The 23,451-nt window shown below is 41.9% G+C and overlaps 1 protein-coding gene and 1 long non-coding RNA gene across 3 annotated transcripts in view; one reads left to right on the top strand and one right to left on the bottom strand.

Annotated features, from left to right (window-relative positions):
- Positions 1 to 23,451, bottom strand: part of LOC142104315 (inactive hydroxysteroid dehydrogenase-like protein 1) — a 55,794-nt gene that overhangs the window by 16,514 nt on the left and 15,829 nt on the right. Inside the window, exon 2 of the mRNA XM_075188910.1 lies at positions 101 to 359. Coding sequence (XP_075045011.1) covers positions 101 to 359 — 259 coding nt within the window. The remainder of the gene's footprint in view (positions 1 to 100; positions 360 to 23,451) is intronic.
- Positions 3,438 to 23,451, top strand: part of LOC142104313 (uncharacterized) — a 29,921-nt gene continuing 9,907 nt past the window's right edge. For both annotated transcript variants that reach the window (XR_012679555.1, XR_012679554.1), the window contains exon 1: positions 3,438 to 3,521. This is a non-coding gene — a long non-coding RNA (uncharacterized LOC142104313). The remainder of the gene's footprint in view (positions 3,522 to 23,451) is intronic.

The raw sequence follows: 23,451 nt of genomic DNA, 5'->3' as shown, positions 1-23,451 counted from the left end.
AATACACACATGCACTTAAAATATCCATGGTGCTCTCTGATATAAGGATTTCATGAGCCAAAATAATACATTTTATGTTTGACACATCAGTCCCACTCACCAGTGACTACAGCCCACTCTCCATATTGTCTTATAACGCTGGTGTTGCTGAACAGACGAGACAAGATCTGCTGCTGCACCAGACTATAGCACCCACACAGGAGGTTGAGACCTTTCCAAACTGCGTAGCAGGCTCCCACCATAGCCAGGTTCTCCATGTGATTGTGGTAAGTCTGCGACACCTCCTGAGCTAGTGATACAGAGACACTTTTTACAGCACCCACCAGCTCCTTTGCACCATTGAAACTGAATACAGACATCTAAAATGACAACACATGGGATAAGATTAGTGGAAGTGAACAAAGCAACTACCAGGTCCAATTAAGCTTAATTAAAAATAACTACACATAGCCCTTTACCAATCACATATCATTCCCCCATCAGGTTTTGCCATCTGTATAAGGGGACAACTGGCAACTCAATTTAGATTTTTGTTTTATGCATTATTATTTTGCCTGCTAAATGCTAATTCCTAGTTGAGAAGACCAATACCCCTCACATAATTTGCAAACTCTGCAAAATATACAAAAAAACCATATCATTATAGACAAATATTATATAATTGTTTTACATGAGGAACTCACCTGTGTACAAAAGCTATAAAAATGGTAATGCCAAAAACCAGTTATAAAAATTATTTAATTTCAGTCAAATCACACAAAAATACTTAATAATTGTGATTTTAAATGTTATAACATAATATTTATAGCAATAATTATCTTACAATATAGAAGTTGAATGTCAAATTAAATAAAAAATCCAAACGCATTAATGATAGCGGGAATTAATTTAAACCCAACATATATAAAAAGGGATTAGGAAAATAAACAGGCGCTACCATTCTTTAAGCACCATTCCCCATTATAATGGGATAATGGGATGAAATGCAAGGTGTGCGTAAGGAAATGTTCAACAAGTATTAAAGCCTTGAAGTCTTCTAATGGTGAAGAAGCAGCTGACTCTCTGCCAAAGAAGTAAAAAGGGAAAGAAGGCAAATATAGTGTAGTGGGTATGGATAAGAACATAAATCACACCACTCCATTATAGTATATGTGGTTGTATAGATCTCTCTCAGCTGTGGTGTTACAATAAAGTCCAAGGGGTATATCTAATAAACTGCAGGTTTGGAAAAGTGGAGATGTTGCCTATAGCAACCAATCAAATTCTAGCTGTCATTTTGTAGAATGTACTAAATTAATGATAACTAGAATCTGATCGGTTGCTATAGGCAACATCTCCTATTTTTCAAACCCGCAGTTTAGTAAATATACCCCCAAGTGATTTAATACCAATACTTTATCCACTTGTCACCATCACCCTTATAGGCACAGACTTACTAGAAGTAAGATGTACTGACAATTTGAACACACTCTCTATTTTCCCTCCTTCACATTATCAAGTATTTCAATTCTACAAATAGAATCTCATGAAAGATCCATCCATTTGACATAGAAAAGAAAGGAACTTCCAATAGTATACTACCATTTAATAAAATATTAAATTCTTTAAAATTCACACTTACATGCAAAGAATTTAAACATGCATCCAAACGTTTTTAAGAGGTCTGCTTCCTAGCAGATCCAAGATGGATAAAGGCGCAAAGTCAGTGCTGAAACAGTTGTAACTGGGTACCGCACGATCAACTTTGTGAAATATCCATTCCAGACTCCCCTCTAACAAGTTTCAACTTAAAAAAGTCTTTATCAAAGCAACGGGTTTTCTCTAACAAATCTGATTGATAAAGTTGGCGATGATCAATCCAAATCGCCATTAGTCCACTGCATAGTTACTTATGAGAAATGTGACAAATCCATGTGAAAAGCAATCAAAGCATCTGGTTAGATAGAAACATTTTCTTAAACAATGATTAAAAGATTATACACAAATCTTCTCGATTGACGCTAAAGTTCCTACTTCCTTTCAAATGGAACGCATATATACATGATTGATGCTTGATAGTATTCAAATATCCACAGTGAGTGAGAGAATGCAATACAGAGCCTCAGAAGAAGAGGGGGGGGGGGGGGGGGCAGTGCAGGCCCCAGGCAGAAAGGGAGTGAATCCCTATAGACTGATGCCAGGTCCCCACACCTTCAGCAATGCAGTGGTTCTTGAGATGGTAAGAGAAGCACCAGGAGGATACAGGCATTCAAGTGAGGGAAGCCCTTGTTCTAATGTAACAACCAGTATGGAGAGGAGAGATCAGTAGCAGAGAGATTGCCACCAGACTCCAGAGAACCCATAGCCAGCAGAAAAGTTCCATGTCTGCCCGGGATGTGGGAAGTGTTTTTCCTTTCGGCACTCTACCTTTTGTGATATCACAAGCAAATCCCTAGTCAGAGAGGGAGACTCCTGACCTCGGTGAACCAAAGTTAGCAGAGAGGACTTCAAGCAAGAGGAGGCCCGGTTAATGGCAATCGTTGCTGTACCCAATCCACTTGAGCACGAATTTTGACAGATAAGTGATCCTTTGTATAATACAGTTCCAGGTGTCAAACAAGAGAGACTGAGCTTTACTGACACCTACTTCATGCATATAGCTACTATATAGGGAAATTAGAGACTTACACATGTGCGAGAACCTGCTGGTAGTTTTACAGCGTTGGCATTGTGCACACAAACTTGTCCGCTATCATAGGTGTCATCTGCTTATAAACACACATCCACTAGTACTGTTATTTACATGCAACATTGGCTACCAATGTACAAATGCACTAACTGTATCCAACGATTGTAGAACTGAGACAACACTGTTCAGATTTTCACTAGCTAGTTAGAGGTATTGGTGTGACCCTGGCAGACACCTGCATTTACTATTGTTTATTATTTTGTGAATCCATAGTCACCATTGTTATACTGGTATTGTTCCTTTAATGCTGACAACCCCCATTTGATTTACTTCCCACCATTAATCAAATTGCTCCCTTAATAAATATACTTAGCTGATTTTTAAGAAGCAGTGAGCTTGATTCATTAAGGAAAGTAAGGCAAAAAAATGAGTAAGTTGTCTCCTGTACAAAACCATGTTACAATGCAAGGGGTGCAAACAGTTTATTATTTTGCACATAGGATAAATAATGGCTGTTTTTTCTTGTACCACACAAATCCTTGATAGCTTTATTTTTGCAGTGAAATTTAAAGTTGATCTAGGACATGCTTTGCCCCAACTATAATCTGTCCCCATATTTTAAATTTACCTCCCCCTCCAATACAACATGCTTTTGCCAAGGTTCAAAGTTGCTCACTTTTTTTGCATTCCTTAATGAATCAGGCCCAGTGTCTTTGTTATGCTGTCCTTTGATGTGGTTTTAGTACAGTACAAGGAGTCTCTCAAGTTGTCCCTTGGTGGAAGACATCACTATCCACATTGCCAGCAAGTCACAGAATAAGACTCAGGTATAGGCACTGCACCAGTGAGAGAAGTAAGTGAAAAGACTCACATATACACAGTTCACATTCTGCTACCAATGGATGAAAAATAAAATTCACCAGTTAAAAAATTGTTTATTGTGAGACACCATAGCAGGCTAAGGGCTAGATTTACTAAGCTGCGGGTTTGAAAAAGTGGGGATGTTGCCTATAGCAACCAATCAGATTCCAGCTTTCATTTATTTAGTACCTTCTACAAAATGACAGCTAGAATCTGATTGGTTGCTATAGGCAACATCCCCACTTTTTCAAACCCGTAGCTTAGTAAATCTAGTCCCAAGTGTGATTTGCTGGGGTTTGTTTAGTTTGGTTGGAGTTCATCTTTAACCTCTCCACAAGGATAGGTTGGATCAGAGACAGTAGATGACGTTTATGAAGCCCATCTGCCATTAAAATCCATTTCCTGTGTTCCAGTTTTTAATTCCCCTAAATCCAAGCAACTTAATATTATTTTATTTTTTGGTTTGCTACTTCTGTATAGAAACTGTCTGGCACAAAAAAAGTGAATTAGAAAAGAGTCCACATTTTTTAGATGCTTTAACAAATCAAATAGCTTTTTTATGTGTGAGCTTGTAAAACATTTGACTCTTTGGCTTTAACTTTGATTGATGACATTCTACAATAACATAATGAGAACTATGTTTCTTCCCGGAGGCCTATTGGCTACTCTGTGAAGCAGAGTGATATGGGCAATTATCTGTTCTTGTAAATAATTTAACAACTGAGTTGAGTTTTGCTTAGGTTCATTTGAGGTACAACATTTATAATTCATAGCAAGTAAACGTAGTAGTAAGCAGGCGCAAGAGGAGATTTCTTTTGGAATATTTAGTTGGGTAAATACTTCCATACATCATGCAGACTGGCGCATGCTCAGAGGAAGCTTCTGCTCTGCTCTTTTGAAAGCAAAAGTTCCACCCCTGGACCATTGACCTTCATTTTATAGAGAGTTTTACTTGGTACCACAATCCTACAACATCTGGAGCATTGCAATGGAGTAATTGTGTATTAGTTATTCGTATTGTTTTCAAAATAATGATAGAAGACTGGAGTGTGCGTACATCTGACCCTTGCTTTGTAGAATGGTGGTCCTTTGGTTCTTTTTGGAGTTCTTTGGTCAAAGGGAATTGTATTGTGTGTCAAATAAATAATCCATCTAATAACTCAAAAATAGCTAAAAAAAACTAATTTATTGTAATAAACATATAATAAAAATATAGAATAACTAGATTTAAAATAGCTATACTTAAAACAAATCCTTTTAGGCTTAAAATAAAGTACATTCAATACCAAAAAATGTAAGAATACAAAGATTTGTCTCTAGGGGCTGACAATTGCTAGATCTTAAATGGGAAGATCAGCTGTGTTACTAAAACATTGCAAACATGTTGGATTTGTGTCGATAATCAAACTATTAAGATCATGTAGAGAACATGGTCTGAGATCAGTTCTCTATTTTAATAAATAATGTCTAACTGGTAGATAGCTCACTAAACTGTGTGTGGACCGATATAGAGCGTGCCACTCAATTAGTTTAGAGCAAGCCTTCCAGTGTGCCTAGTATAATCAAAAAGTTGTATCCAACGTATTTCGACAACAAGACTTTCTCAAGGGGTGGTGATTGTCAATAACGGAGAAGGGGCTATTCATAGTATTACTAAAAGACTAGTTCTTTGCTCAACTAAAGTCAGTTAGTGGAGATGTTTCCGGTCATTGGGTTGAGTAGTGTGTTTCACACCATATAATTCCAATCAGAGCAGTTAGACTGGAAGTGTGGGGTATAAATTGCTATTGACACTTAAGAGGTTCTGATTGATGTATCCATAATTCTAAAAATGTAAAAGGCACTGTATTTGTTAAAAGTTACCACTGTCATAGTGATAACATACATAAATTCTAGAGATGTACCCTGTTTCAGGTTTGCTACCAGTTTTTTCGAGCAAACACGAAAGGTTTTGGTTTGGATCTGGATTTAATTGAAAATAGCGAAAAATAGGTAAAATAATGTAATTGTAAACTGTTTTTGATCCTATATTACTATTTATAGCATTGACATCTATTTCCAGTCTATTTTCTAATAATCCCTTCATAACAGTCCCAATTTTCACCAATTTTCACCAAAGTCTGCAGCAATCTGGCTGGTTAAAATTAGTGACAGAGCAATGGCACAAAAATATGGCACAAATGCTTGGCAGTTTAATGAAATATACAAGTCCTAGACTAGGGGACACAATAGATGATCTGGCAGCCTTGCAAAAAAAATACTTTAGAGATTATAAGTACCTTCATTAAAAGTGGATTACTTTTTATACCTCTCTACTCTCTGATCTACTTCATAATCAAGAAAGAACATAGCATCCATCATAGACACTTATGCTCCATAAACAGGTAGAGTACATTGGATGGACAGTGGTAAAATTCATACATTTAATTAATACAGTTAATACAGACATTGATAAAACTAAATAGATGAAGGTGTCCTGCACCTTCATCTATTTCTGTACTATGCACTTATTGTTGGGTAGAGCATTCGCCAGGAGCCAAGACTAGAGCTTTCAAACACCTTGTTTTTTTACTTTTACTTTAGTGCTTTTTACAGTATGAGTAAGGTAGATTGGGCTGAATTTAAATTTGTGCCATAATGCTGCCCATCATCATCAGCACCTATTTATAAAGCGCCACATAGTGGCTTACAGTCAATTAACCTAGTAGCATGTTTTTTTGGGAGTGTGGGAGAAAAACAGAGCACCTGGAGAAAACCCACGCTAACACGGGGAGAGCAGACAAACTCTACACAGATAAGGTTGTGGTCGGGAATTATACTCATGACCCCAGTGCAGTGAGGCAGAAGTGTGAACTACTAAGGCACCATAGTATTCAAGGGCTAGATGTGAGTATCTGCGCTCTTCATCAGTAGATCTGTAACGGCTGCCAAAATGAAGGGGAATGTAAAAGGAGGAGGTCCCACCCTCCAGGATAGAGATAACAAAAACTAGAGATAAATATATGGAATTTAGGCACCTGGGGATTCCATAGATTTACCTCTGTTTTTTGTTATTACTAAGGCTAAAGCTGCCCTTGTGAACCAAACAGGAGAACCCATCACTCGTATATATTTGCAAGTATATAAATATGTCATGTATAAATGTATATCAATATTGAATGTATATAAATATGGAATGTATAAATCATACATATACAGATTTAGAGAAGTAGATAGATAACCAATTGTAAACTGTAACATAATTTGATGGCTTTATATAAATAAATTTGGATGATGATCGACGAAGGCGGAGTGCTCCCGCAATAAAAACTTCAAAGACTAGGCATACAATAAATTTGGAACGTAATAGCATAAGTGTCTATGAGTATCCATCATAGATACTTATGGTATTTACTATGCACTTATCATTGAGTAGAGTATACAATGAGAACCAAGTGCAAAGCTTTCAAACACTTCGTTTTACTATAAGTGCTTGTTATGGTATGAGTAAGGTAGATCTAGGTGAATAGAGATTAGTGTGTGCCGCAATACTGCCCTTGTGAATCAAACAAGGGTACTCGTCACTCGTATATATTTGCAAGTATATAAATATGTCATGTATAAAATATGTAATTTATAGGCAATTTGTGGATGGGTTGCTCAGCTCGATGAGATTCTCTGGTAATGTGTTGAGAGGTATTTTGGCTCTGTACCGCTCCCTGTCTGTCATAATTTCGGCAAATGGTCTGACCTTGGCACCGTTCTGGATTTCTAATGGCACGCGACAGGGTTGCCCCTCTCACCACTCATATTTACTCTCATAATAGAAATTGGACCTTACTACGTGGTCACATCACTAGATCTCCTGGATGGGCCATATAAATGGTGTCAAAATAAATATCCTACCCAGACTTTTACATGCACTTATCGTTGGGCAGAGTATTCACCAGGAGCCAAGAGTAGAGCTTTCAAACATCTTGTTTTACTATAAGTGCTTTTTATGGTTTGAGTAACACTGCACTTGTGAATCAAACAAGGGGAATCGTCACTCATATACATATATATGAAACTATGTAAGTATAGCATGTATAATATGTCATGTATATCAATATAGAAAGTATATAAAAATATTTTTATATATTTGTAGAACTTTAAAAGGACGAAACCACTAGGCTAGGTGATATGTAAACCAGACAGTTCAGATTGGGCAATAGTTAGCCTTCTCTCACAAGTAAGTTTGTATAACTCACAAAGATGCAGATTTGGTTGCCAAACATCTGTCTTGACAAGACAGAACAATTGAATTTGAAAGTCCACATTCTGAGATATTAAGAGACAGAATTTGGCATATTGGTCACCCAACCAGCAGGCAGTTGGCAGCACTAGTAGCAGGTTGAAAACAGTTAGGCATTGAAATGAGTTGCCCCTAAAAAGGGAATTTTGGTGCAAGAATGTAACAAGGGCTTCTAAAGATTCTTGTGGAAAAGTGGAGGAGCCAAAATCGTGCAAGATGGCATTGTCCTTGGGGCCACCCACCCATCCATATGTTGAAAACAACATGCACAAAGGTAAACAAACCAAACATAATATGATTGGTGGGCAGCAGAATACACAGGGCTATAAAGTCAATAATATGACATCGACAGTACTATTAGGACAACAATTGAAATGTAGACAGCATTTTTTAGGTTGACAATTCAAATGTAGACAGTATTATTCCTAACTCTAACGTTGTCCCTATCCCTAGACTTGTCCCTATCTCTGTCCCTATCACTGTCCCTACCCCTATGCCTGTCCTTAACCATATCCATTGCCCTATCACTATAATAATGCTGTCAACATTTGAATAGTCTACCTAATCATACTGTCCACCATTGGCAACCTAATAATACTGTTGACACCTAAATTGTCGACTGTTACACAAGCTGACAGACCAAGGCCGAAATGTAAAATATTGCAAGATGGAATTGTTCTTGGCACCCCCCACCCACCCATATGTTAAAAAGGACATGCATATATGCATATATATATATATAAATTCCTGTCCATACAAGACTGGAAACCAATACTCTGTATAAAACTAAACTTTATTATTGCTTTTAAAGTCCAAAATGTAGCTGTTTCATTAGATCATTGATAGCAGCAAGTCAGTAAAAAGACAATTCAGCACCATAACTATTTCAAAATATACTCATGTTGGTACTGATGGAACAGAGCTCATGATAGTGTATGTCATAAAATACCCAATAGCCATTTCATTGCGCTTACAGATAAGCTTTGAGTTTTTATTATATCCGGTACGCACATATACCTTTGATTGGAAGTGGTGAGCACATTTCTGACCCCCAAAAAAGGAGTCTTTATGCCATGGAGCCTGCTATGAGGCTTGGAAAGCTCAGGAAAGAGATTCCGACATGACTGAATAATGTTACATCCTGGTACGTATATTTCTATCACCTAAGATTTTGGATCACTTAAATACTACACTATCTGGGTGCCCTACTCCTGCTCTCTCGTTTCTATAAAAAAAAAAGATATATATATATATATTGTGGCAAGAGCCTGCTACTGCTGAAGCACACGCGAACAACTTCTTCCTTTTTATGTAGTTTTATTGTCAGGCTGGTAAATGTTTTGACACCGTTAAAATTTCACAGCAATTCTTGGAGACCCTAAACGCTAGCTAGACATAGCTCAGCTCTCTCAAGACCAGCCAGCTTCCCCAGCGTTGGTCTCCCTGCACAAATGATTTACTCTACTTCCCTGCTTTCTCTGCATATTGCCAGCTAAATGCCACCTTTTGTTACATATCCCTCCCCCTAGCGTCTCCAAGTAGGGGGACGCGGACTTCGCGAGGAGCGCATATTTTCGTGACAACGCATCTGCATTTTTGTGTAGAATCCCAGGTCTATGTTCTACTGAGAACTTGGAAGGTTGTAATGCCAAGAACCAGCGGGTTACCTTGGCATTTACCTCCCGTTGTTCTGCATCCATCTCAATGGTGCATGGTCTGTTATTAAGGTGAACTCTCTGCCTAGGAGATAATAGCGCAGAGCTTCTGTAGCCCATTTTATGGCGAGACATTCTTTCTCCACAGTGGCATATTTTTGTTCCCTTGGAAGCAACTTACGAGTTAGGTACAGGACAGGATTTTATACTCCATTCTTCTCCTGTGACAAGACTGCACCTAAGCCAACAGCAGAAGCATCAGTTTGGAGGAAGAACCGCTGGGTAAAACCTGGTGCTTGTAGAACTGGAGAGGAACAAAGAGCTAACCGAAGATCAGACCAGGCGGTTTCTGCAGAGTCAGACCAGGTTAATCTATCTGGACAACTTTTTTTTAACATGTCCGTAAGTGGAGCAGCTCTAGTGGCGAAGTGGCTTACAAACCGCCTGTAGTAACCTACTAAGCCTAAAAAGGTTCTTAACTGCGTCTTGCCCAATTTTTGACTGCCTCCACTTTGTCTAGCTGGGGTTTTACATGTACCCCAAATATTTGGCTTCTCTCATGGCTATGGCACATTTCTCTGGGTTAGCTGTTAACCCTGCTGAACGTAATGAAGCTAAGACCGCCTCAACTTTGGCTAAATGTGATCCCCAGTCTGGAGTATAAATCACTCTATCGTCCAAGTAAGCGGCTGCATAAGATGTGTGTGGTCGTAGCAATTTATTCATGGCCCTTTGGAAGGTGGCAGGTGCCCCATGGAACCTAAAGGGTAGGAATTTATATTGATAGAGACCATCAGGGGTGGAAAATGCAGTCTTTGGCTTGGCCGTGGAAGTCAGGGGAACTTGCCAATAACCCTTTGCTACCAGCAAAATTTTCCACTAGTTCATCCACACGTGGCATCGGATAGGCATCAAACTGCGACATACTGTTTAGGCGCTTAAAGTCATTGCAGAACCTAATTGTCCCATTGGGTTTCGGGACAAGCACAATGGGACTATTCCACTCACTAGTGGATTCTTCAATCACATCTAACTGGAGCATCTTCTCGACCTCCTTTCTCACGTCCACCCGTCTGGCTTCTGGAATACGATACGGCTTCTGCTTTACAATGACTCCTGGCGCAGTGACAATGTCGTGTTCGATTAAGGTAGTGCGCCCAGGAATGGAAGAGAAGACATCCCTGTTCCGGCGAATCATTTCTTCTGTCTGTTGTCTCTGCTGAATGGACAAAGCTGGCTCTATGGGCACTTTAGACTTTTCAATGGCAGTACTCACTACCCGAGGAGAGGTTTCCTCATCATGCCAAGGTTTAAGGAGGTCAACATGATATATTTGCTCCTCCCTTCTCCTACCTAACTGGCAGACTCTGTAATTGACAGGACCGACAGCCTCTAGAACTTCATATGGACCCTGCCAATGGGCGAAAAGTTTGCTTTCCTGGGTGGGAACCAGGACTAGGACCTTGTGCCCAGGCTTGAAAGATCAAACAACAACATTTTTATCATAACTTTTTCTCTGTCGTTCCTGAGCCTCTTTTACATGTTGCTGCACAATGGGCCCTATCTTTCCTAGCCTCTCATACATTTGGGACACAAATTGTACCAGATTTGGCTCCCTGGGACCTTGCTACTCCCACCCTTCTTTTTAACATACCCCTGGACTGTCTCCCAAACAATAACTCAAAGGGACTAAACATTGTTGAAGCTTGAGGTACCTCACGGATGGCAAACATCAAATAGGGAATAAGAGTGTCCCAATCTTTTTTCTCTTGAGCCACTGTTTTCCTGAGCATGTGCTTCAATGTGCAGTTAAAGCGTTCCACTAAGTTATCTGTTTGTGGATGGTATACAGAGGTGTGAAGCGCTGTAACCCCTAGCAACTGGCACATGTCCTTCATCAGTTGAGACATGAATGGAGTACCCTGATCTGTGAGATTTTCTTTGGGTATTCCCAACCGTGTAAACATCAATACAAGTTCCTTAGCTATGGTGCTGGACTTTATGTTTCATAGGGGAATTGCCTCTGGATACCTGGTTGCATAGTCAAGCACCACTAGTATATATTGGTGCCCACGTGCGGATTTGTCCAGTGGCCCCACAAGGTCCATAGCTATCCGTTCAAAGGGAACTTGTACTATTGGTATTGGAATGAGAGGTGCCCTGTACATGGGTTTGGGACAGGTTCTCTAACAAATGGGACAGGACCGGCAATACTTTTTCACTGCCATGTGTACACCGGGCCAGTAAAACCTAAGCAGAACTCGTTCCCGTGTTTTATCCTCCCCTAGGTGTTCCCCACAGACATGTGTGTGTGCTGCTTTTAACACTAGGGGTACATGGACCCGAGGAACCATTAATTGTTCTACTTTTTCCCCCTGTACATTAGCAACTCTATACAGGAAATTATTTTTAACAATAAAATATGGTATACCTTCTGCAGGCTGGGCGGCTTTCGCTACCCCATTTACCTCAGTCACACTTTTAAAGGCATGTTCCAAAGTGGCATCATTAAGTTGGTCTCGAGCAAAGTCCTGCAGAGGAAACAAAATTGGTATTGCGGACCAGTCCGTATCCTCACTGACAGGCAGGGTGGGCTCATCTGCGACATCACCGACCAATGCTAGTTTGGACTGTCCATGTTTCCCCGCAGCTGGATGCTTTTGTGGAACTCCTGCTGTGACTCCCAGGATGGCATTCCGGATGGGCGGTTCCCAAAGATCGATGTCTAGATGTTGTGGATTCTTAGGCGGTTCCTGTAAGACTGGGCTTCCGACCATTGCATCAGTTGCCGGCATGGGTGGCCGGATCCGCTTACTGAGGAGTTTAGGTGCTATGGCAGCTACCACCATAACAGTTTTGTCTTTGAGTGTGACTGGTAGTATTCTTTCAAACTCCTCTGTCGTGCCATGTACGCAAAGAACCTTCACCTTGGGCAACCGAGAAGTTATGGTTTCGGGTAAGGCAGAGCTGGAAACGAATGAGAGTTCACTCCCCGAGTCAACCAAGGCCAGAACAAGGTTTTGGTTGATTAGCACAGTCACCCGGAACAAACAAGAACTTCCTGATGTGGGACTCATGGTAAAACAGCTTGGAAATGCAGGCCCAATATGTGCCACGGAACAGTCCATGGGTTCCTGTAGTTTAGGACACTCTGCCTTAAAGTGGCCTGGCTCACCACATTCAAAACATTTCAGATTAGACAGCTTTGCACCGGGCCCTCTGTCCGTAGCAGTTTTGCCATTGGGCCCTGTAGCAAGGATTGTCAAACCTGGCTTTTGGCGTGGCAGCGGCTTTGGCACAAATGCAGGTTCTTTAGTCATTTGTTGTAGCGCACAAAATCTTTCTACCACGGTGGCAAGCTCTTCATAAGTTTGTGGGTCTGAATGCAGCACCCACCTTTGTAAATCGCGGTTCAGCCCCCGGATGCAGTGATCTATCACCAGAACTTCAATAATCTGAGAAGGTGAATTCTCCTCAGGCTGCAGCCATTTCTTTAAAATTTTAGAAAGCTCAGCCACTTGCGCTCTGACCGTTTTTTCTTTATCATAGCGCCATTGGTGATTACGCTGGGCTCGGCCTGGCCCGGAAACTCCAATGCGGGCCAATATCTCAGACTTTAGGCACAAATAATCAGAGGCCCGGTCCTCATCTAGATCCATATAAGCTCGCTGAGCTTCACCAGTCAGATATGGCGCCAGCCTCTCACCCAATCATTAGGAGCCATTTTGGCCTTTTTGCAAGTCTCTCAAAGGACACCAGATATGCTTCTATGTCATCACCTGGCGACATTTTCTGGAGAACCGGACCAGGGGGTTCATTTCTGTCATGCTTCACCTGGCTTAACTCTTCCCTTAAGAGCCTTGTGTTTTCCACCTGTGCCTCGGCAACTCTAAGCATCTGAGCTTGCTGCTGTTGCTGCGCAGTGGCCACATTCACAAGGGTTCTCAGTACTTCCTCCATGTTGACGTCTGCGCGGGTTGGGTAGCGGAAACTTGCTTCCCGGAGTATCCCACTCCTGACACCACTTGTGGCAAGAGCCCACTACTGCTGAAGCACACGCAAACAACTTCTTCCTTTTTATGTAGTTTTATTGTCAGGATGGTAAATGTTTTCACACTGTACAAATTTCACAGCAATTCTTGGAGACCCTAAACGCTAGCTAGACATAGCTCAGCTCTCTCAAGACCAGCCAGCTTCCCCAGTGTTGGTCTCCCTGCACAAATGATTTACTCTACTTCCCTGCTTTCTCTGCATATTGCCAGCTAAATGCCTCCTTTTGTTACAATATATATATTGTAACAAAAGGAGGCATTTAGCTGGCAATATACAGAGAAAGCAGGGAAGTAGAGTAAAACATTTGTGCAGTAATGCACCTAGAGTGAAGACTTATGTATGAAAAGCAATAGTTTAAATTTGGTTAAACTTACATGGTCTGAAATCCTTCCTCTCAGCAAACAGACAGGGCGTGTCTGGTTGTGCAAACAGAGGCAGTGATGGGTGTTTTCTTTTAAAGAGAAGGTGGGTGTGTCACCTGTCCATCAAGCTAAGGCTGGGGGAGGAGCATCATGTATAAAAGCTTGTTTGTTTCATTTGTTCATAGAGACCAATGCTGGGTGAGCTGGCTGGTCCTGAGAAAGAGCTGGACTATGTATAGCTAGTGTTTAGGGTCTCCATGATTGCTGTACAAGTATACGGTGTCAAACATTTACCATCCTGACAAAAAAAGCCCCATAAAAAGGAAGTTGTTGTTCGCGTGTGCTTCTGCAGTAGCGGGCTCTTGCCACAATATACATAATAAATGGATTCTGTAAAGCTAGATTAATAGATGTATATGTTTCAATGTGGTTCTATATACTATGTTAGGGATCCAATATTATCTTAGTAGATTGAGGTCGGTGATCACTGAGGTGTCATGCCTGCATCTGGTAGTCACATGGGGATGTTTTTACTAGAGATGGGTGGCTCGGTTCCCAGAGATCCGAAATTCATCCGAATTTATCCTATCCAAGTACGGAGCCGAGCACGCTCTGTACTCTCCCGCCCGTTCGGATTCGAAATCGAGGCAAAATGTCATTGTGACGTATTCGTATTTCTGAGCTCGGTTCTCGCGAGATTTGAAAAGCATAAATACCAGCCTCCACAGTAATCCATCGCCATTTGACAGAGGGAGAAAGCAGGGTTAGGTCACACTGGCTATATCAGCGCAGGGACAGAGCAGTAATTGGACACATTATTGTTTCTATTCAATACCATTCTAATCTTAATACCAGTTTTTACAGCAGTAAGAGCCTCATAATGGATTCAAAGCAGTCCACATATGAGCAGAATCAGCAACCAGGTTCTGTCACCAGTCCTGATGGTAGTGTTCCCAGTACGTCATCTGGGAAAGGCGATGTCAAACTACGCAGTCTTTTGAAATCAGGCAAAAAAACACACACCAAAAAAAATTTACTGTGTGAAGCGAAAAAGAAGTGTAACTGAGGAAAAGTTAACTGCCGATAAAAAAAAAATTGCCAACATGCCATTCTACACACGCAGTGGCAAAGAGAGAATGAGGCCTTCACCTTTCTCTATTAGTGGCAGATCAAAAAATGTTACCGAGCCTACAAGTGGTGCACAACTACTGTTAAGCGTCAAAGCCGAGCTGCAAGATAACAGTAAGGCATTAGAGGATAATGTTTGCTCTGAATCAGAAATGACACCAATCCCTGTGGAGAATCCATCCAGCAGTGGGATGTCTAATCGTGAGCATTCTGTTAGTGTACCCATAAAGAGAGACCATTTCAGCAGTTCTGCTGATGTGTGCCTGAACAGCCAGAGTGTAGCCGGTGATACACAAATTGAGGATGCCACTTTGGAAATAGAAGAGGATGAGGGGGAGATTTGTGTAGGCGACAAGGGCGCTAATGAGGATGTTGATGAGGATGAGGTTGTTTGTGTAAGTCCTGCACCAGTGGCAGCAGTTCTGGCACGTGACAAGAAAAAAGCCATTGTCACGCCTGGCCATTAAACAAAAAAATCCACATCTTATGTGTGGAATTATTTCTACCCAAATCCAGACAACAATTGTATAGCCATTTGTAGTGTATGTCAAGCCACAGTCAGTCAAGGGAGAGACCTTAACCATCTTGGAACCTCGTCTATGTTACGCCATTTGACGAGAGTTCATGGCAAAGTGTTAGGAAAAGCTGAAAGTTTTTTCAAAATAATTACAAGCACTCCATCATCAGCTAGGACCCTCCGCTCACCGACATCCCGACGATTACAAAATACACCCACCACAGCATCCTCATCAATATCCTCAGTAGCGCTCGGAGTTAGCCCTGCATCCCACTTATTAAGGCTGGATGACTCCTGCACTATTATTGATTCCTCTGAAGAAAGTGTTAGTCCCACTGCTGCTGCTGTTGCTGCTGCTGGGGGTGAATCGTCAGCCCAGAGGAAGGCCAAGAAAAAGAGCAGTCCTACATTTCAATAATTAACTGTGAAACAATCATTTGCTAGGGAAAGCAAATATGTCAGCAGTCACCCAGTCGCCAAGCGAATCACAGACGCCATGGCTGCAATGTTAGTGTTAGATTTGCGTCCAATCTCCACAATAAACGCAGCTGGTTTTTCACAGTTAATTGAGGTTTTGTGTCCGCGTTACAGAATTCCATCGCGACACCATTTCTCCCTTAAAGCAATTCCACAACTATACCAAAAAGTGTGTAAAAATGTAGAGATTGGGCTGAAAAATGCCATTCTGCCCACTTTCCACTTAACCACAGATATGTGGACAAGTGGAAGTGGCCAAACCAAAGACTATATGACTGTGGCAGCCCACTGGGTTGGTCATTCACCTTCACCAGCAGGAACAGCAGCAGCATGTACACCACTACGTAACATTTGTCACAGGCAGGCCACTGTATCACCGGCTTCACTAACAGGCATCCAGCTGACAATTTGTTACGCAAACTGAGAGATGTGATTGATGCATGGCTTATACACTTGGACTCTCCCCAGGGTATGTCATTTCTGATAACGCTAACAATATAGTGCGAGCATTACAGCTGGGTGATTTCCAACACATTCCCTGTTTTGCTCACACCATCAACTTGGTGGTGCAGATCTTGCTACAAAATAACCGTGAGGTGCAGGAGATGCTTTCGTGGCCAGTAAAATTTCAGGCCATTTCAGGCATTCAGCCACAGCATGTAGGAGATTACAGCAGCTCCAAGAGCAGTTTAACTTGCCCTGCCACCAACTTAAGCAAGAGGTGGTAATTAGGTGGAATTCCACCCTGTACATGCTTCAGAGGGTGGAGGAACAGCGCAAAGCCATCCAAGCATATTGCACAAGCCATGACATTGGGAAAGGAGGGGGGATGTATTTCACTCTTGCACAGTGGGGAATCCTTTCAGTGCTGTGCAAGGTGCTGAAACCATTTGAAGTTGTGACGTGTGAGGTGAGTGCAGACTCTGCTAGTTTGAGCCAAGTCATTCCTTTAATTAGACTATTGGAAAAGCAGCTTGAGAAAATGAAGGAGGAGCTGAAAGCAAGCAATTCAGCAAAGTATGTTGGCCTTGTCGATCAAGTACTTAATTCGCTTCACAATGATCCTCGAGTTATTAAGATCTTGAACTCGGATCAGTACGTTTTGGCCACTGTGCTTGATCCAAGGTTTAAAACCTACATTGAGTCTTTACTTGTAAATGAGCGAGATGTGAACTTTTGCAAGGAGCTATTGCTCAGCAAGTTGGCCGCTGAACTGGGCCTCGGCATGACAACGTGTCCTCCTTCACTTTCTCAAGCTGCTGCTGCTCGTAAGATATTAAATTTCCCAAAAAGAAGCAAGGAAGACGCAGGGGGCAGACCAGAACAATTTAACATCTGGGCTGGTTTGAAGGATTTTTCAAAAAAATGTGTCACTTTGCCCATAACTCCATCCAATACGAGTATAAACATGCAAAGGATTGTGGAGGATTACTTTTAAGAGGTAGTTGATATGGAAATGTCAGACAGTCCCTTTCCTTACTGGGAAGAAAAGCAGGTCATTTGTAAACCCATGTACAAACTTGCTTTGCAATACTTAAGCTGCCCACCCTCCAGTGTGTACTCTGAACGAGTATTCAGCACAGCAGGGAACTTAGTCAGTGATCGCCGTAGAAGGTTACTTCCCAAAAATGTGGAGAAAATTATGTTTATAAAAATGAACTACATCTTCCACGAGGAAGGCCTTCACCATCCAAGACATCCAAGCACTGACTGTTCTCTAATGGCGGATTCAAGCGGCGATGAATTGATAGTCTGTGATGATGACGTACACACTGATGAGGGTGAGGATGAAGCTGAAGATGATGACGATAACATCTTTTAAAAACTTTCTATGTAAGTGTAGGGTGCAATCTACCCCCAAAGAGGAAAGGGACTTGGGGCATTTCCATATCACGTACCGTCTTGAAAGGCTGCTGTTTGGGCAATTTCTCCTTAAGGGTAGGGTATCATACACAGAGTGACCCCAAACTGGCTTTGTCCATTTCTCTTATTATTGTACAGTCTATAACGGCTGAATTTTTTGGTATTTTATACAAGTGGAGGGGGGCCTATAGAAACAGAAACCAAACTGCCTTTGTCCATTTCAATTAATATTGTACAGTCTATAACGGCTGAATTTTTTGGTATTTTATACAAGTGGAGGGGGGCCTAGAGAGACAGAAACCAAACTGGCTTTCTCCATTTAAATTAATATTGCACAGTCTATAACGGCTGAATTTGTTTGTATTTTCGACAAGTGGAGGGGGGCCTAGAGAGACAGAAACCAAACTGGCTTTCTCCATTTAAATTAATATTGTACAGTCTATAACAGCTGAATTTTTGAGTATTTTCTACAATTGGAGAGGGGCCTAGAGAGACAGAAAACAAACTGCCTTTGTCCATTTCTTTACATATTTAACTATAAGTGTAGGGTGTAATATACATCCAAAGACGATGGCTGCATTGCCAATATGCATAGATGGAGAGGAAGACTTTGGTTTGTGTGTAGAATTAATGAAGGCCTACCTACCAGGAATTAAACTGTTTTTTTGATAATTTATTAGCTTTACAAGTACATTACTTATCCAAGAAACAGGTGGAGCACTAAATTTGGTTCTTTTATGACCAAAAACATTGATTTTTGAACAAAATAGCAAAACAAAACCAAACAAAACCAAACAAAACCAAAACCAAAATCAAAACACGCAATGGCGGTTTGGCAAAACCAAAACCAAAACCAAAACACGACGGTAATCCACATCCAAAACCAAAGCCAAAACCAAAACACGGGGGTCAGTGAGCATCTCTAGTTTTTACCCACAGTACCAGGTGTTTTCAGATGGTCTCCCGTCCTGTAACTTACCAGGCTCCACTCTGCTTGGCTTCCAAGATCAGGTGTAGTTGGGCATGTCGTCATAAGTCTCACAATTGATGCCTAGAGACAAATCTCTGTATTTTTAAGGTTTTGGAAATTTCGATGTAGTAATTATTTTAGAAGTTTTTTGGCATTATTATTATTATTACCATTTATTTATATAGCTCCACTAATTCCGCAGCGCTGTACAGAGAACTAACTCACATCAGTCCCTGCCCCATTGGAGCTTACAGTCTAAGTTCCCTAACACACACACACACACACACACACACAGTCACACAGACTAGGGTCAATTTGTTAGCAGCCAATTAACCTACCAGTATGTTTTTGGAGTGTGGGAGGAAACAGTATCACCCGGAGGAAACCCACGCAAACACGAGGAGAACATATAAACTCCACACAGATAAGGCCATGGTCGGGAATTGAACTCATGACCCCAGTGCTGTAAGGCAGAAGTGCTAACCACTTAGCCGCTGAGCTGCCAGGATTGAATATACTTCATGTTTTTAGCCTACAATGATTTGTTTTAAATATAGTTATTTTAAATATATTCTATTCTATATTCTATATTTTCCCATATTTTCCCTTATTATAATAAAATTATTTTTTTAACCTATTTTTTAGGGATGAGCGGGCTCGGATTTCCGAAATCCGAGCCCACCCGAACAGTGCGGATCCGACGGGATCCGAGCACTGTTCGGGAACTTCTGGGCGCCAAACGGAGCCAAGCCGAGGCTATGACATCCAAGTCTTGCGTCGGATCTCGCGAGACTCGGATGTCATAAATTCAGCGCTAGCGGCCGCCATCTTCATTCTGGCTGCGATCACTCGTGAGAAAGGTTGCAGTTAGGGAGCTCCTGTCCTTGTTTTAATCTTAGTGGTACTTTTGTGCTTTGTCCAGTGCTCTGTTCTGCTGAGTCTAGTGGTGCTTTGTCCAGTGCTCTGTCCTGCTGAGTCCAGTGGTGCTGTGTCCTGTGCTCTGTCCTGCTGAGTCCAGTGGTGCTGCCTGTGTCCTGTGCTCTGTCTTGCTGAGTCCAGTGGTGCTGCCTGTGTCCTGTGCTCTGTTCTGCTAAAAACTAAATTAAAAAATTATACAAAAATAATTGTAAAAAGATATAAAAAAAATATTTTTAAAATACTAGGTACTGCTGTATAACTCCAGTACAGTGGTACTCTCCTGTGCAGCAGATAATTTGTAAAGGCTTTGCCGAGTGTGTGTGGTTTAGGGGTACGCTCTCTTGTGCTGCATATAATAGAGTACCAAAATTTGGAGGATAAAGTAGGGAAAGATCAACACCCACTTCCTCCTCCTAATGCTGAAGCTGCTGCCACTAGTCATGACATAGATGATGAAATGCCATCAACGTCGTCTGGCAAGGGCGATGCCCAATCTTCTAGAGGGCATGTAAAATCCCAAAAACCAAAGTTCTCTAAAATTAGCAAAAAAAGAAAATTGAAAACATCTGAGGAGAAACGTAAACTTGCCAATATGCCATTTACGACACAGAGTGGCAAGGAATGGCTTAGGCCCTGGCCCGTGTTCAGGACAAGTGGTTCAGCTTCACCCAAGGATCTAAGCCCTCCTCCTCCCCCCCTCTAAAAAATTTAAAAGAGTTATGCTGTCAGCAACAACACAGCAAACAACTCTGCCTTCTAAACAGATGACATCACAAATCCCCAAGGCGAGTCCAAAGGTATTGGTGGTTGCGAAGCCTGACCTTCCCATCACTGTACGGGAAGAGGTGACTCCATTCACCATTTGCAGCCCACCCTCTGCAAATGCTGGAAGGATGACCCACAGTGTAGATCCAGATTTTGGTAATCAAGGTGTCAAGGAGGCTATTGATGTAGCTGGCGTTGTGGAGGAACTTGACGAGGAGGATGCAAAATTGCTGGACACTTTCGGCATTCTGCCAGTGCCTACCGCAGACTCGAGCAACATCAAAAAAGTCTGAACCTGCCCTGCCATCACCTCAAACAAGAGGTTGTGACGCGCTGGAACTCCACCCTCTATATGCTGCAGAGGATGGAGGAGCAGCAAAAGGCCATTCAAGCCTACACAGCCACCTACGACATAGGAAAAGGAGTGGGGATGCGCCTGAGTCAAGCGCAGTGGAGACTGATTTCCGTGTTGTGCAAGGTCCTGCAGCCATTTGAACTTGCCACACGAGAAGTCAGTTCCGACACTGCCAGCTTGAGTCAGGTCGTTCCCCTGATCAGGCTGTTGCAGAAGCAGCTGGAGAAAGTGAGGGAGGAGCTGGTAAACCATTGCGATTCCACCAAGCATGTAGCTCTTGTGGATGAAGCCCTTCGTACGCTTTGCCAGGATCCGAGGGTGGTCACTCTTTTAAAGTCAGAGGAATACATTCTGGCCACCGTGCTCGATCCTCGGTTTAAAGCGTATGTTGTGTCTCTGTTTCCGGCGGACACAAGTCTACAGAGGTGCAAAGACCTGCTGGTCAGGAAATTGTCCTCTGAAGAGGACCGTGACATACCAACAGCTCCACCTTCATATTCTTCCACACCTGTGGCTGCGAGGAAAAAACTCAGTTTACCTAAAAGACCCGCTAGCGGGGATGCAGACAACATCTGGTCTGGACTGAAGGACCTGCCAACCATTGCAGACATGTCTACTGTCGCTGCATTGGATGCTGTCACAATTGAAAAAATGGTGGAGGATTATTTTGCTGACACCATCCAAATAGACATGTCAGACAGTCCATATTGTTACTGGCAGGAAAAAAAGGCTGTTTGGAAGCCTCTGTACAACCTGGCTCTATTTTACCTGAGCTGTCCCCCCTCCAGTGTGTACTCGGAAAGAGTTTTTAGTGCAGCGGGTAACCTAGTCAGTGAGCGGCGAAGGAGGTTGCTTCCTCAGAACGTTGAAAAAATGATGTTCATAAAAATTAATTATCAATTCCTCAATCAAGTACAGCACTGCACTCCAGATAATACAGAGGGACCTGTGGTTGTGGAGTCCAGCGGGGACGAATTGATAATGTGTGAGGATGAGGAAGTACACACTGAAGGGGGCCAGGAATCAGAGGATGAGGATGAGGACGACATCTTGCCTCAGTAGAGCCAGTTTAGTTTGTACAGGGAGAGATGAATAGCTTTTTTTGTGTGGGGGCCCAAACAAACCAATCATTTCAGCCATAGTAGTTTGGTAGGCCCTGTTGCTGAAATGATTGGTGGGAGGGCCCAAGGACAATTCCATCTTGCAACTCTTTTTTTGGCATTATGTGACCGTTCAACAGTCGTTTGCCATGAGCACAAAGTAAAACAAAAATAAAACAAATTAAACAAATTAAACCAAAAGTATAATATAACTTATAAACACTACACTTGAAAGCTTGAGCCTTTAAATGAAAAAGTCACTCTTCATTGCACGAAGATTTGCAACAGGGACAGTTGTTCCCAAAGTCAACAAATAACACTTCGACCCTGTCTGTCTTTGACATACTTGATGGGATCTCAATGATGAATGCTCTGTACCATGGTTGGAGGAGGTATTGTGGCCCCGGTACCAAATTGGGTACCGGGGCCACTCCACTATGCAGTCCAGAAAGCTACCTCGGTGCAACGTTTTGGACTAAAAACAATATTGTGAGGTGTGAGGTGTTCAGAATAGACTGGAAATTAGTGGAAATGATTGTTATTGAATGTTATTGAGGTTAATAATAGCGTAGGAGTGGAAAACAACCAAAAAAACAGGATTTTAGCGCTTTTTTGCTTTTTAAAAAATAAATCAGAACCCAAAACCCGAAATCAGAACCAAAACCTTTCGTCAGGTGTTTTGGCAAAACAAATCAGAACCCAAAACCTCAAGCTAATCAGAACCCAAAACCCAAAACACTAAAAGTGCCCGGTGCACACCCTTACTATTTTTGAGTTGGTAGATGGATTACTTAACTGTCACACAATACATTTCCCTCTGATCAAATAAACAATAAACCCTTTAGGTCAGAAAGGACCACAGACAGTGGCGGTCTCCAAGCAGAGGTCCGAGTAGCGCTATGGGACTTTATTGTCCTAGACCTACTAGAGCTATAGAAGGAGATGATCGTGGAGGACAAAATGCCTCTGTCACTGAGAAAGGGAATGATCACAACCTTGTATAAGCAGAAGTAGGAGAGATGTGACAATAAAAATTAGTGGTCCATCTCTCTAGTGAATGGGGACTATAAGATCACTGTCAAGGTACAAGCCACTAGAATAATGTCTGTCATTGGATGGAGCATTCATCTGGACTAGACCTGCAGCATCACTAGGCACTATATTGAAAACAGCATTGCCCTACTGAGGAACACAGTCAAGTACAACAGCAACCACCATGTGAATGATCAGTCTTGATCATGTCTCACATGAGTTCATGAGGAAGGATCTGTAAATGTTGGGCTGTAAGAATTGTTCTGTTCATATGTTAACCTGATGTACCTTGATATTATCAGCTGAATGCTGCTGAATGGTTGTAAGATTATTTGCTTTCCAATTCTCTCTGGGGTCAAACACAGCTGCCCTGTTTCACCACTTCTGTTTGTTGCTTCTTTACAAAGCCCATGCCCTGCAAAGACCATGATTTCTGTTTAAATTAGAGGACAGC

Source organism: Mixophyes fleayi, chromosome 10, assembly GCF_038048845.1.
Source record: "Mixophyes fleayi isolate aMixFle1 chromosome 10, aMixFle1.hap1, whole genome shotgun sequence".
Classification (NCBI taxonomy): Eukaryota; Metazoa; Chordata; class Amphibia; order Anura; family Limnodynastidae; genus Mixophyes; species Mixophyes fleayi.
Note: the sequence above shows the minus strand (reverse complement) of the source record. Positions and strands in the feature narration are given on the sequence as shown.